The sequence below is a fragment of the Dreissena polymorpha genome, chromosome 5 (genome assembly GCF_020536995.1).
Source record: "Dreissena polymorpha isolate Duluth1 chromosome 5, UMN_Dpol_1.0, whole genome shotgun sequence".
NCBI classification, from domain to species: domain Eukaryota; kingdom Metazoa; phylum Mollusca; class Bivalvia; order Myida; family Dreissenidae; genus Dreissena; species Dreissena polymorpha.
The window spans coordinates 123,504,674-123,518,225 of NC_068359.1; the positions used below are offsets into that span (position 1 = coordinate 123,504,674).

Sequence of the window (13,552 nt, forward strand, 5' to 3'; positions counted from 1 at the left end):
ATAATGACTGGCAGATGACCCCTATTGATTTTCAGGTCACTAGGTCAAAGGTCAAGGGCACCGTGACTCGAAATAGTAAAATGATTTCTGGATGATAACTCAAGAATGCTTAGGCCTAGGATCATGAAACTTTATAGGTACATTGATCATAATTGGCAGATGACCCCTATTGATTTTCAGGTCACTAGGTCAAAGGTCAAGGTCACAGTGACTCGAAACAGTAAAATGGTTTCCGGATGAGAACTCAAGAATACTTACGCCTAGGATCATGAAACTTCATAGGTACATTGATCATGACTGGCAGATGATCCTTATTGATTTTCAGGTCATTAGGTCAAAGGTCAAGGTCACAGTGACTGGAAACAGTAAAATAGTTTCCGGATGATAACTCAAGAATGCTTACGCCTGGGATCATAAAACTTCATAGGTACATTGATAATGACTGGCAGATGACCCCTATTGATTTTCAGGTCACTAGGGCAAAGGTCAAGGTAACAGTGACACGAAACAGTAAAATGGTTTCCGGATGATTACTCAAGAATGCTGACGCCTAGGATCATAAAACTTCATAGGTACATTGATCATGACTGGCAGATGACCCCTATTAGTTTTCAGGTCACTAGGTCAAAGGTCAAGGTCACAGTGACTCAAAACAGTATAATGGGTTCCTGATGATAAATAAAAAATAATTAGGCCTAGGATCATGAAACTTCATAGGTACATTCATCATGACTAGCAGATGACCCCTATTGATTTTCAGGTCACTAGGTCAAAGGTCAAGGTCACAGTGACAAAAACGTATTCACTCAATGGCTGCCACTACAACTGACAGCCAATATGGGGGGCATGCGTGTTATACAAACAGCCCTTGTTTAAAAAGAGCAATATCGAAGCAATAAGTCCAGAATGACTTCCCCTTGAATATGAGAAAATTTTGAAATTCCCGCTTGTTTACGCAATTAATTTCACAGTTTTCATCCAATTATTTCCAAATTTGCAGTTTCTTTATATCAATGAGGACTTGAACCCTATTGAATATGAGCAGTATCAGAGAAATAAGTACACAATAATCTCCCCTTAGAATTTGAGAAAATTCTCCTTGTTTGCGCGATTAAGTACACAGTTTCCATCTTATTCTTTCCAAACTTGCACAGTGTTTATACCAGTAGAGCGATTCAGGCCCTCATGGGCGTCTTGTTATAGATAGTGAGTATATTGATTGGCTGATGGTTAAGCTTTTATTACTTAAATAAATTTTAGTTTATATTTTGGATGTTGGTATGGTTCCATAACTAGGATATTAATGATTTTTAAACTACAATATTGTACTGCTTCATAAAAATAGTGTTCCATACAATTTTCGTACAAACAGATTTTAACACTAGGTAAAAGTATTGACCACTGTCACATTTTGAAAATTTTACGAAAACCATCTGTTACCAAGATAAATTTATAAACAACTCTAATAATAGCAGCAGAAAATAAATTTTTAAGTCAAAAAGCAATAAAAAAATATCATTGTGTCTCATTTGATTCTTGATCTGGTAAAACTTGGCTTAATGCATGTGCCTTAAGTGTTGTTCCAGATTAACTTGTGCAGTATGCACAGGCTGATCAGAAAAGACATTTTCCACCTTCACTGGATTTTTGTTTAGAAGAGACTTCCTTTAAACAATTAACCCTTTGCATGCTGGGAAATTTGTCGTCTGCTAAAATGTCGTCTGCAGAATTTCTAAAATTAGCATTTTCTTCGATTTTTTTCAAAGAATACTATCAGAATAGCAAACAGTTTGGATCCTGATGAGACGCCACGTTCTGTGGCGTCTCATCTGGATCCAAACTGTTTGCAAAGGCCTTTAAAATTCAGCTCCAGCGCTTTAAGGGTTAAGCAGAAAGTGTCGTCCCTGATTAGCCTGTGCAGACTTCACAACGTCTTCTGGGATGACACTTTACTGACATGCATTAAGCCCCATTTTCCTAGAATGCTGCTTGTTTGTTTCCAGCGGGTGGATGTGGCGTGTCCAGTTTGGGTTAGTCAGAGAGGGCGGACTCGTCAATGCCCAAACATGGCCAACATCTGGACTGGTTTACCTCCAGCTGGTCTCAGGAAGTGGCATAGAGACTGTAGACTGGTCTTCTTTCACCCTCGACTACTACTTCAGTCTTTATTTGAAAGGGAAAGTATCGTGGTTGGACTATCAGAAGTTCGAACTTGCAATCCATCATTATTGGATGACAACTCACGGAGGTGAGTGATTTTTGTTGTTGTTTTTTTTTTTTGTAAATTAAATACATTGACACATTTTGTTTGTGTACAAAATTAATGTTCATAGACTTAATATTTATTTTTATACCGTAAAGATTGTTAAGTTTTTTATTAAAGAGTTATCATATAATAATACTTGAAATGACTGTAATCTTTGTAAAACCAAGTTCTGTTCGCGCTGTTTTGAATTCGACACAAAATGGAGATTGAAAAAAAGGTATAAAGCTCACACACAAAATACAGGTACACATATTAATCCATTTAATAATTTATTTTCACAATTAATTATGATTAAAATGCTATGATGTTTTTATTGTTGTTTTAAGGTTTAGATCGTGTTTATGTTTGTGAATGAATTTAAGTTATTTTAATATATTAGCCTTAAAATGGAGTTTAATGCATGTGGATGAAGTGTTGTCCCAGTACTGCACAGGCTAATTAGGGACAACACTTTTCACCTTAAGTGGTTTCCTAAGAAGGCACTTCCATTTAACAATTTATAAAATATAAGTAAAAAGGGTTGTTCTTAATTAGTTAATCTGGGACGACACTTTAAGCACATGCTTTAAGCCTGTTTTTCCGAGAGAGAGACTTGTATGATGTTGTATTCCATCAGGATGTGGACCCTGTGCGACAGTTCACGTTATCAACCAGGAACAGTTACATTCATATAATGGGTAAGTTTATGCTTTACACAAACAGCGCACTTTGTGAAGAAATATTTAAAATGTATAATTATGTAGAATATTGCTAAACTCAGCATGCTTTGAAATGTACAATTTAAATATCCGACTTACTCAGCTGAAGTGCACATGAAACTTACATAATATTGTCCTTATTAAACCCTTTACTACTCAGAATCAAAGTGAAAATAGCTATGTGCAAACAGCATAAAACCAGAAAAGCCTGCCAGTAAATCGCAGTTTGTTCAGGTTTTATGCTCTTTGCTGCTCATCAGTATCTAAGGGTTGGAAATGAAGCCTTCAAAACTTGGAATATATTAAGAAAGGTCTTTAATAAAATGCAACTTTCTAAGTGACTACAAATGCGTCAAAAAACGTATCTAAGTGGAAAAGGATTAAGGCAGGTGATAAAAATTTGTACCCAACGATTACTAATGTGTGACCAAAGTCCTCAATGGTAAAACCGCTGTACAGGTGCCTAAGTCTTACAATTCCTCTTAATAACCAGTTAATCAAGCTATCCTCAAAAAATAGACACAGCTAACCTCGAAAAACAGACACAGCTAACCTCAAAAAATAGACACAGCTAACCTCGAAAAATAGACAAGGGTATTTTATTTTTAAACTTGTTCTCAACTGAAACATGAGAAAACAATACTAAATCCACTATGAACCATTAGTATAGAAATGCTACAAATAATCTGTTTTAGGAAGTCATGTTGTTAAAAGTGATGTTGCTTATTATGCCCCCGGTAGGGTGGCATATAGCAGTTGAACTGTCCGTCAGTCTGTCTGTCCGTCCGTCCGAAAACTATACATATTCCATAACTTTTGCAATATTGAAGATAGCAACTTGATATTTGGCATGCATGTGTATCTCATGGAGCTGCACATTTTGAGTGGTGAAAGGTCAAGGTCATCCTTCAAGGTCAAAGGTAATAAAAAACAAATCAAAGGGAAGTAATTAGCTTTAAAGGGAGATAATTTCTATTTATCATTTGGTAGGTACAAATCATTTTTACAAGGGAAGTAATATTTTTATTATATCCCTTTAAAAAAATATTACTTCCCTTGTCAAAATTATCTGAACCTGCCGAATAATATTTTTTAAATAATAAATCAAAGCGGCGCAGTAGGGGGCATAGTGTTTCTGACAAACACATCTCTTGTTTATAAATGTTCAAGCAGAATAATAATCCATGTGACATATGGTTACATTTATTTGATTAAGGAGGAAATGCAATCGTTTAATTATCTGTTACTTGCATACAAGCTTAACCTGCATGGTATGGATATCATATGGTCATCAATGACCTAAAATAAAGTTTATTTTTACTTGCAGAAGCTCCTACAACCGCTTGGACTTCCAGATAAAAGTGAATGGAACTGTAGTTAACCCAGCAAAGTATCCACCAATAGACTACAGTGTGTTGGGTTCATATATGAACTTCACTGGACAAGGGGGCAGTTACAACTTGGAGAAGTAGGTGTAATATAAATGTTATTGTTTATGTTGTAATGACGTGGATTTAGAAGATGAATACCATTTTATATGTATATGCCAATGTTACACTGATTGAAAGAAACAAATTATAAGCCATAAATTTTATATAAACCCATCTGTAAATGCATTCCACAAGTTATTAGTTTCATGTGACAAATTAGTTATTTATAATTTATATAAAGATATCAAAGAAGCGCTTGAAAGAAGAAGAAGAAATGCTATTTTAAATAATTCTGTTCAATAATTTAATTACCACTTTGAAAGTTTATTAGTATGTGTATTCTTAAGTGTCTGTTTTACGTTATGTAATGTTATACCTAGCTATATGACAGAAAAAAATGTTTATAATGTGCATTGATTTAGAAAAGTTTTCTTGCTTCAGAAATTGGCTCTATGCCTTTTTCCACTGGACTCAATAAATAATGGATTAGTAAAAAAATGCATTTTTTGTTCAAGATGGTCAAAAGTGTATTAACAATTAAATGATTCAATATTATTTTGCATACATTTTAAATGTTTATTTTGTCCTTTTTTCTTGCTTACATTACTAACTTACGTAAGTCGTGTGTCTTTGTTTTGCAGGGGTATAGAACACACAAATAACCTAGTCCCCTGGCGTTACTATAGATGGATGTATACAAACAGTTGGATATCACCAAGTCAATATACGATTTTCAGAGAACACCTTCTGCGTTATTATTCATCTCATTACAAAGGTGCATGGAACATAAGCTATATCATGTAGATAACAGTGTCAACTTTCGATTTAAATAGATAAGTCTCAAATTTATTTGCTTAAAACAATGGCTGAAACATGAATATTAAAAGTTCTTTTTTTTGTATTATAATATCATTAAATATTTTTATTTCATTTTTCAGAAACATACAGAGCTTAATATTTCAAATCATGCTGGTGTTTGAACTATTTTATATTATGTTGAACACATTATATAATATTATGCTATTTATCAAATATGTTAATAATTAAATTGATGTTTTCAGGACTTAGTGTGGAAATTGGCTTTGGAACACAAAGGGAACTGTTTTCTTCATCAGGGTATGTTTGCTAGATACCTTATTTTAAATGATAAATTATCTGATACCATAAGACAAGGCAGAAAAGCTGCGATTAAAGTTTTTCGACTTTTTCAATGAGATCAATAGAAGGGTTTTAGACTTTGATGGGTTATAAAACTCTTTTTAAATCAATTTACATTTACAAAGGATGTTATAACAAAATATTTTTCGTATTTGTACAATTTCCAACTAATTTGTAATCTAATAATTTTAATGAACATTTGAAAAATCATAAAACTGGTATCAGTATGTATCATGGACAAAGTTATCTAAACACACACCAAATTAATACAATATGTATGATATATGTTTCAGTTTGTATTTCTGGGGATTGCCTTACTACGTTAAAGTTGATGGCAGACTGGTTTTGCCTTTCTTGCTTCCGCATCTTGACTGGTCCACATTTTCGTTGACGTTGAACGCCACAACATCGCAGGGGAATCAATACCAAGTGTTCACGGACATGAATACCCAGCCGCATTCTGGTACAAGCACTTTTGCGAGAGACTCGTTATACAGACTGATGACTTATGAGCGAGCCCTACCCCACTCACTGCTGGAAGAGCTGTTGGCAAAGAGTTGGAAGCACACACAGCAAGGTACTGTACAGCCCATATATATGCCTTAACCCTTTGAATGCTGGGAAATTTGTCTTCTGCTAAAATGTCGTCTGCTGAATTTCTAAAAATTGCATTTTCTTCGATTTTTTTCAAAAAATACTATCAGAATAGCAAACAGTTTGGATCCTGATGAGACGCCACGTTTTGTGGCGTCTCATCTGGATCCAAACTGTTTGCAAAGGCCTTCAAAATTCGGTGCCCGCACTGAAAGAGTTAAGTGTTGTCCCAGAATAGTCTGTGCAGTTTCTACAGGCTAATCTGGGACAACACTTTCTGCCTAAACTGTATTTTGCTGAAAAAGACTTCCTGTAAATGAAAAATACAATTAGAGGGGAAGGTGTCAACCCTAATTAGCCTGACTGCACAGGCTAATCTGGGACAACACTTTCTGCCTCAACTGTATTTTGCTGAAAAAGACTTCCTGTAAATGAAAAATACAATTAGAGGGGAAGGTGTCAACCCTAATTAGCCTGACTGCACAGGCTAATCTGGGACAACACTTTCTGCCTCAACTGTATTTTGCTGAAAAAGACTTCCTGTAAATGAAAAATACAATTAGAGGGGAAGGTGTCAACCCTAATTAGCCTGACTGCACAGGCTAATCTGGGACAACACTTTCTGCCTTAACTGTATTTTGCTGAAAAAGACTTCCTGTAAATGAAAAATACAATTAGAGGGGAAGGTGTCAACCCTAATTAGCCTGACTGCACAGGCTAATCTGGGACAACACTTTCTGCCTAAACTGTATTTTGCTGAAAAAGACTTCATGTAAATGAAAAATACAATTAAAGGGGAAGGTGTCAACCCTAATTAGCCTGACTGCACAGGCTAATCTGGGACAACACTTTCTGCCTAAACTGTATTTTGCTGAAAAAGACTTCCTGTAAATGAAAAATACAATTAGAGGGGAAGGTGTCAACCCTAATTAGCCTGACTGCACAGGCTAATCTGGGACAACACTTTCTGCCTAAACTGTATTTTGCTGAAAAAGACTTCCTGTAAATGAAAAATACAATTAGAGGGGAAGGTGTCAACCCTAATTAGCCTGACTGCACAGGCTAATCTGGGACAACACTTTCTGCCTAAACTGTATTTTGCTGAAAAAGACTTCCTGTAAATGAAAAATACAATTAGAGGGAAGGTGTCAACCCTAATTAGCCTGACTGCACAGGCTAATCTGGGACAACACTTTCTGCCTAAACTGTATTTTGCTGAAAAAGACTCCCTGTAAATGAAAAATACAATTAGAGGGGAAGGTGTCAACCCTAATTAGCCTGACTGCACAGGCTAATCTGGGACAACACTTTCTGCCTAAACTGTATTTTGCTGAAAAAGACTTCCTGTAAATGAAAAATACAATTAGAGGGGAAGGTGTCAACCCTAATTAGCCTGACTGCACAGGCTAATCTGGGACAACACTTTCTGCCTAAACTGTATTTTGCTGAAAAAGACTTCCTGTAAATGAAAAATACAATTAGAGGGGAAGGTGTCAACCCTAATTAGCCTGACTGCACAGGCTAATCTGGGACAACACTTTCTGCCTCAACTGTATTTTGCTGAAAAAGACTTCCTGTAAATAAAAAATACAATTAGAGGGGAAGGTGTCAACCCTAATTAGCCTGACTGCACAGGCTAATCTGGGACAACACTTTAAGCATATGCATTAAGTTCGGGTTTCCAAGAAAGAGGCTCATGTGCAAAGAAGAATGAAATAGCATTCAAATGATATGAGTCGCATTCCGAGAAAACTGGGCATAATGCTTGTGTGTATAGTGTCAACCCAGATTAGCCGGTTCAATTCACAAAGGCTAATCAGGGACTACCATTTTCGCTTGTATGACGTGGTTCATTTAAATGAATTCTCTTCTTACCAAAAAGCCAATTTAAGTGTAAAGTATGGACTGCACTGGCTAATATGGGACGACACTTTACGCACATGCATTATGCCCAGTTTTCTAAAAAAAAACGCCTCATATTATTATTTTTTATTTTTTTCTCTTTACTGACAATTGAAAAAAAAGTGGCCTGAACTCACCATGGATGTCTGCCCATCAGTCTGTCCCACTGTCTCTCTATCCATAAATACAAACTTGTCAGACAAAATACTCAAACATTTTTTTCAACATATAAATTTGAACTTATAAACACTATTAATTAGGATGTGAAGTTGCATGCGTGTTTGATATTACAAAATGAAATATAGCTACTTAAGTTATGCCCCGCATGCCCAGAATTCTCATTTCTATATGTTGAGATTTCAGTATAAATTGGGGATATTGGTCACTGTTGTAGTTCTCCATTATATTAATAGTATTTTTTTATTGTTTGACTTTTGTTGTGTAGTTGATGGTCTTATTGTTGTGTTTAAGAAATACATGAAAATAACAATCTTAACAAAATATAAATGGCCGTGCTCTGTGAAAAGGGGGTTCAATGCATGTGCGTAAAGTGTTGTCCCAGATTAGCTTTTCAATTATTTTGGATTGATAACATGGTGAACAAATTGTGTCAGCCGTGGAATATGTTAACTGGTATGATATAATTCAGTCTTTTACATTTCAGATACCAATATTGTGGTATCCATAATTTCTCGAGAGCAGTACTTTGGGATGTACGGGTGAGGATAAATTTATGAACAAGAATTTGAAACTTATCAGCATAGTATATGGTTGATTTTCTGTGGTTTCAAAGCACAATTTTAAAATAATAAATAAATACCTGGTGTTCTTTGACGTGTTTTGTAATGCAAACAGCCAGGTAACTAAAGTATATGAAAATAGATCGATACCCATAAATATTAATTAGCGTAAATGAATATTTTATTTGACATTACCCGATTCTAAAAATTATCACATTTAGGCAATTTTGCCGTAAATGCATTTTCAGCATTATTGTTGCTTATGACTTGCCTATAAGGTATGATAAAATATAACATATAAATTATAATTATAAATTATTTTCTATGAGAATATATAGATTTTTAATTGCCTTAGTTATGAGCTATTATTCAAACTAAGTACATGCCTCACAGGGTTGAGCTCTCTGGATACATGTATGCTGTGAAATTGAACGGAAGTCTGGTAGAGACGGATTTCATAATGGAGCCGTCTCTAGACCAATACTCATCACAGCTAAAGCCCTATACAAAATCGGTATCATACAGGTGGGTTAAATGCTTTTGATATTTTTTAAAGAATATAATTCAAGTATGCCTTTTAAATATATGAGGTTTGCTCTGGGAAAACGTGGTTTGATGCATGCACATAAAGTGTCATACCAGATTAGCCTGTGCAGTCCAAACAGGCTAATCTGGGGTGATACTTTCCACTAAGAATGGATTTTTGTTAAAAAGAGACTTCCTGTAAACAAAAAATTCCATAAAAGCAGAAAGTGTGATCCGTGATTAGCAATCTGCACACGCTACTTTGGGATGACACTTTACACACAAGACTTATGCCCTGTATTTTCTCATAGCATGGTTCATATTGTTGTTGTTATGTTATTGAATTTTTTAAGTGTGTTTAAGTGTGTAGGGTATAACAACTGCATTATTATATTGATAGAGACTCCAACCTTTCTGATAAAAAATAAATGAACGCGTTTTTCATATTTTCAACCATTTTAGTAAAATAGAATTCAATGAATTCAGTAAAAAAAGTTACTTTGAACATACAAAATACCTAAACTTGTCACATGTTTGTTGTTGCATAATGTAAAGTCAAATATGGTTCTTTATAATGCTCTTTTTTTGCTTCGTTAAGTGCTCTGACATCGTATAATATAATATATCCATTTAAATAATTTATGAGTCTTGTTCTATGAAAACAGAGCTTTATGCATGTACATTAAGTTTGTTTGCAGTTTAGCCTGTGCAGCTTGCAGAGGCTGATCAGGGATGACTATTTACACTTAAACTGGATTTAGATTATGCGTACTTCACAGGCTAATCTGAGACGACACTTTACAGACATGCAATCTGGGACGACACTTTACAGACATGCAATCTGGGACGACACTTTACAGACATGCAATCTGGGACGACACTTTACAGACATGCATTAAGCCCTATTTTCCCAGAACATTGCTCATATTGTACATTTTTCAAACTTCAATGCACGTGCGTAAAGTGTGGTCCCAGATTATCATGTGCAGTCTGCAGAGGCTTATCAGGGAGGACACTCTCCGCCTTAACGAGATTTTTGCTAAGAAGAGACTTTCTTGAAACAAAAAATATCATAAAAGCGGAAAGTGTCATCACTCATTAGCCTGTGTGGACTTCACACATGCATAAAACCCCTTTTTCACAGTGCACATCCCAATTGTTTTCAGACTTGCTGACCTACATGAGTTGAGGGTCACAGGGACAGTGAACAAGGCGGTGATTGAAGCTCTGCAGATATCGCTCGCCAATGCTTGGACGAGTCAGTCGGCAGGTTCCAGAAATGTGAGCACCAAAGTGGTGGCAGTAACCCTGTCTGTTGACATGGCAACTGGGTATGTAAAAGGGATAAATAAATTATTTTAGATAGAGAAATAAATTTAGCCTAACTGCCTGTGTCTGCATTTTTCATGCAAGTTTCCAGGTTTACATCTAAACATGTATTCAAGGTCACAATCTAGGCAATATTTAAGAGCCAATGATATTTTCTGCTATTAAAGTTCACCAGTCCTGTATACATGTATTGCTTTAGATAAAGCATGGCACTTTTAAGTACCAGGAGAGGTGAATATAGTGTTATATTTCAATGATTTTTCATCTGATTTATTTTCATTTGCTAAAGTAACAGAGTAGCAGAGTCATAAATCATGCTTGAATGCTTGGGTTTGTCTTTTATAAAATTGCAATCAATATATATAAAGGGTCTTTCTATAATTTGTATATGCTATTATATTCAACCATTTCAGCACCATGGTTCATCGACTATCCTACGCCTTGACCATCAATGACGTGCCTATGACATCATGGGAAGTACGTCCTCTGACCGCAGAAAGGACTCAAAGGGCAGTGACTGACGTCAGTTCAGTCTCGCAAATTGAGGTCTGGTTGAATGTGACCAACATACTGAAACAGATATACCTCCAGGGTCGCTCACTATCGGACACCACAAGCCAAGAAAGCGTGAAACAAACATTGGTGAAGACGTGGGCTATATCAAAGAATGGTCAGTTATTGCATTATGTTCTATAGTCTTTTAAACTTAGGTGAATAAGTTTTAATGTTTCATTAAGAAATACATCTAAAATAAATTGCAATCATGAGTGAAAACATGGGCTTAATATTTTTCATTAATGAATGGTCAGTTGTTGTGTTATGTCCTATTGTTTTTAAAACTGGTTAATCTAAGGCATGTTTAATTTAATGTTTCATTAAGAAGTTCACATTAAATGTAAGCATCATTATTGGTAGTCATATAGTTATTATTGAGATGTATTTTTCAGTAAGTGAAAGTTCTGTTGCCATACAGCTTGTGAAGGATGCAACTCAGCGAGATGATCTGTTTGTAACAGATGATTGGTGAGATATACATTTGAGCCACGAGTAAATGGGGGGAGGGTAATGCATGTGAGTAAAGTGTCATCCCAGATTAGCCTGTACAGTCAGCACAGACTAATCAGACAACACTTTCTGCATTTGTGCTTATTTTATTTTATAGGAAGTCTTTTTCTGACTGCACATGCTTATCAGGGACAAAACATTCCGCACACGCATAAAGCCCTTTTTAGCTCATCTATTTAAAAAAAAAAAAAAAGAGCTATTGTCATCACCTTGGCGTCGGCGTCCGGTTAAGTTTTGCGTTTAGGTCCATTTTTCTCAGAAAGTATCAATGCTATTGCATTCAAACTTGGTACACTTACTTACTATCATGAGGGGACTGGGCAGGCAAAGTTAGATAACTCTGGCATGCATTTTGACTGAATTATGTGCCCTTTTTATACATAGAAAATTTAAAATTTTGGTTAAGTTTTGCGTTTAGGTCCACTTTTTTCAGAAAGTATCAATGCTATTGCATTCAAACTTGGTACACTTACTTACTATCATGAGGGGACTGGGCAGGCAAAGTAAGATAACTCTGGCGTGCATTTTGACAGAATAATGTGCCCTTTTTATACTTAGAAAATTGAAAATTTTGGTTAAGTTTTGTGTTTAGGTCCATTTTATTCCTTAAGTATCAAAGCTATTGCTTTCATACTTGCAACACTTACTAACTATCATAAGGGGACTGTGCAGGCAAAGTAATGTAACTCTGACTGGCATTTTGACAGAATTATGTGCCCTTTTTATACTTAGAAAATTGAAAATTTGGTTATGTTTTGTGTTTAGGTCCACTTTATTCTTACAGTATCAAAGCTATTGCTTTCATACTTGCAACACTTATTAACTATCGTAAGGGGACTGTGCAGGCAAAGTTATGTAACTCTGACTGACATTTGGACGGAATTATGGGCCCTTTATACTTAGAAAATTGAAAGTTTGATTAAGTTTTGTGTTTTGGTCCACTTTACCCCTAAAGTATCATAGATATTGCTTTCATACTTGGAACACTCGCAAACTATCATAAGGGTACAGTAAAAGGACAAGTTGCATAACTCTGGATGTCATTTTTACGGAATTATGGCCCTTTTTTGACTTAGTAACTTTGAATATATGGTTAAATTTTGTGTTTCGATCCAGTTTACTTCTTAAGTATCAAGGCTATTGCTTTAAAACTTCAAATACTTAAATGCTATCATGAGGTTACTGTACCTGGCAAGTTGAATTTTACCTTGACCTTTGAATGACCTTGACTCTCAAGGTCAAATTATTAAATTTTGCTAAAATTGCCATAACTTCTTTATTTATGATTAGATTTGATTGATACTTTTACAAAACTACTCTTACCTGACATACCACAATAGACTCCACCCAAACCATCGCCCGTGCCCCCCCCCCTTCCCCCCCCACCCCGAATCCCCCCCTATTTTTTTTTTATTCTTATTTTTTTTTAAGATCATCTCACAAATGACCACCACACCCTCACACTATACCCCCCCCCCCCACCCCCTCCCAAATTATTATTTTTTAAACGGTTAAAAAACAAAACTATTTATTTTGATTATTTTATGTTTGAAATACCGTCCAACCATCGCACCCAAGAATCCACCCCCCACCCCCCTCCCCCCACCCAACCCCGCCCCCCCCCGCCCTAAATTATTACTACACACTTTACCCCCCACCTCACCCCCCCCACACAATTTTTTTTTTTTTGAAACATTTAAAAAACAAATATTTATTTTTATTATTTTATGTTTGAAATACCGTCCAACCATCGCACCCAAGAATCCCCACCCCCCCACCCCCCCACCCCCCTCGATTTTTTTTCCTTTTTTTCGCATTTTTGGAAGATAATGTAATAAATGTCCA

The 13,552-nt window shown here is 35.7% G+C and overlaps 1 protein-coding gene across 1 annotated transcript in view; it reads left to right on the forward strand.

Moving 5' to 3' along the window:
• The window catches only part of LOC127831604 (uncharacterized), a 114,252-nt gene that overhangs the window by 87,250 nt on the left and 13,450 nt on the right, over positions 1-13,552 (forward strand). Inside the window, exons 59-69 of the mRNA XM_052356582.1 lie at positions 2,004-2,248; positions 2,883-2,943; positions 4,292-4,432; positions 5,036-5,169; positions 5,456-5,510; positions 5,846-6,129; positions 8,713-8,767; positions 9,182-9,313; positions 10,480-10,644; positions 11,056-11,312; positions 11,590-11,665. Coding sequence (XP_052212542.1) covers positions 2,004-2,248; positions 2,883-2,943; positions 4,292-4,432; positions 5,036-5,169; positions 5,456-5,510; positions 5,846-6,129; positions 8,713-8,767; positions 9,182-9,313; positions 10,480-10,644; positions 11,056-11,312; positions 11,590-11,665 — 1,605 coding nt within the window. The remainder of the gene's footprint in view (positions 1-2,003; positions 2,249-2,882; positions 2,944-4,291; positions 4,433-5,035; positions 5,170-5,455; positions 5,511-5,845; positions 6,130-8,712; positions 8,768-9,181; positions 9,314-10,479; positions 10,645-11,055; positions 11,313-11,589; positions 11,666-13,552) is intronic.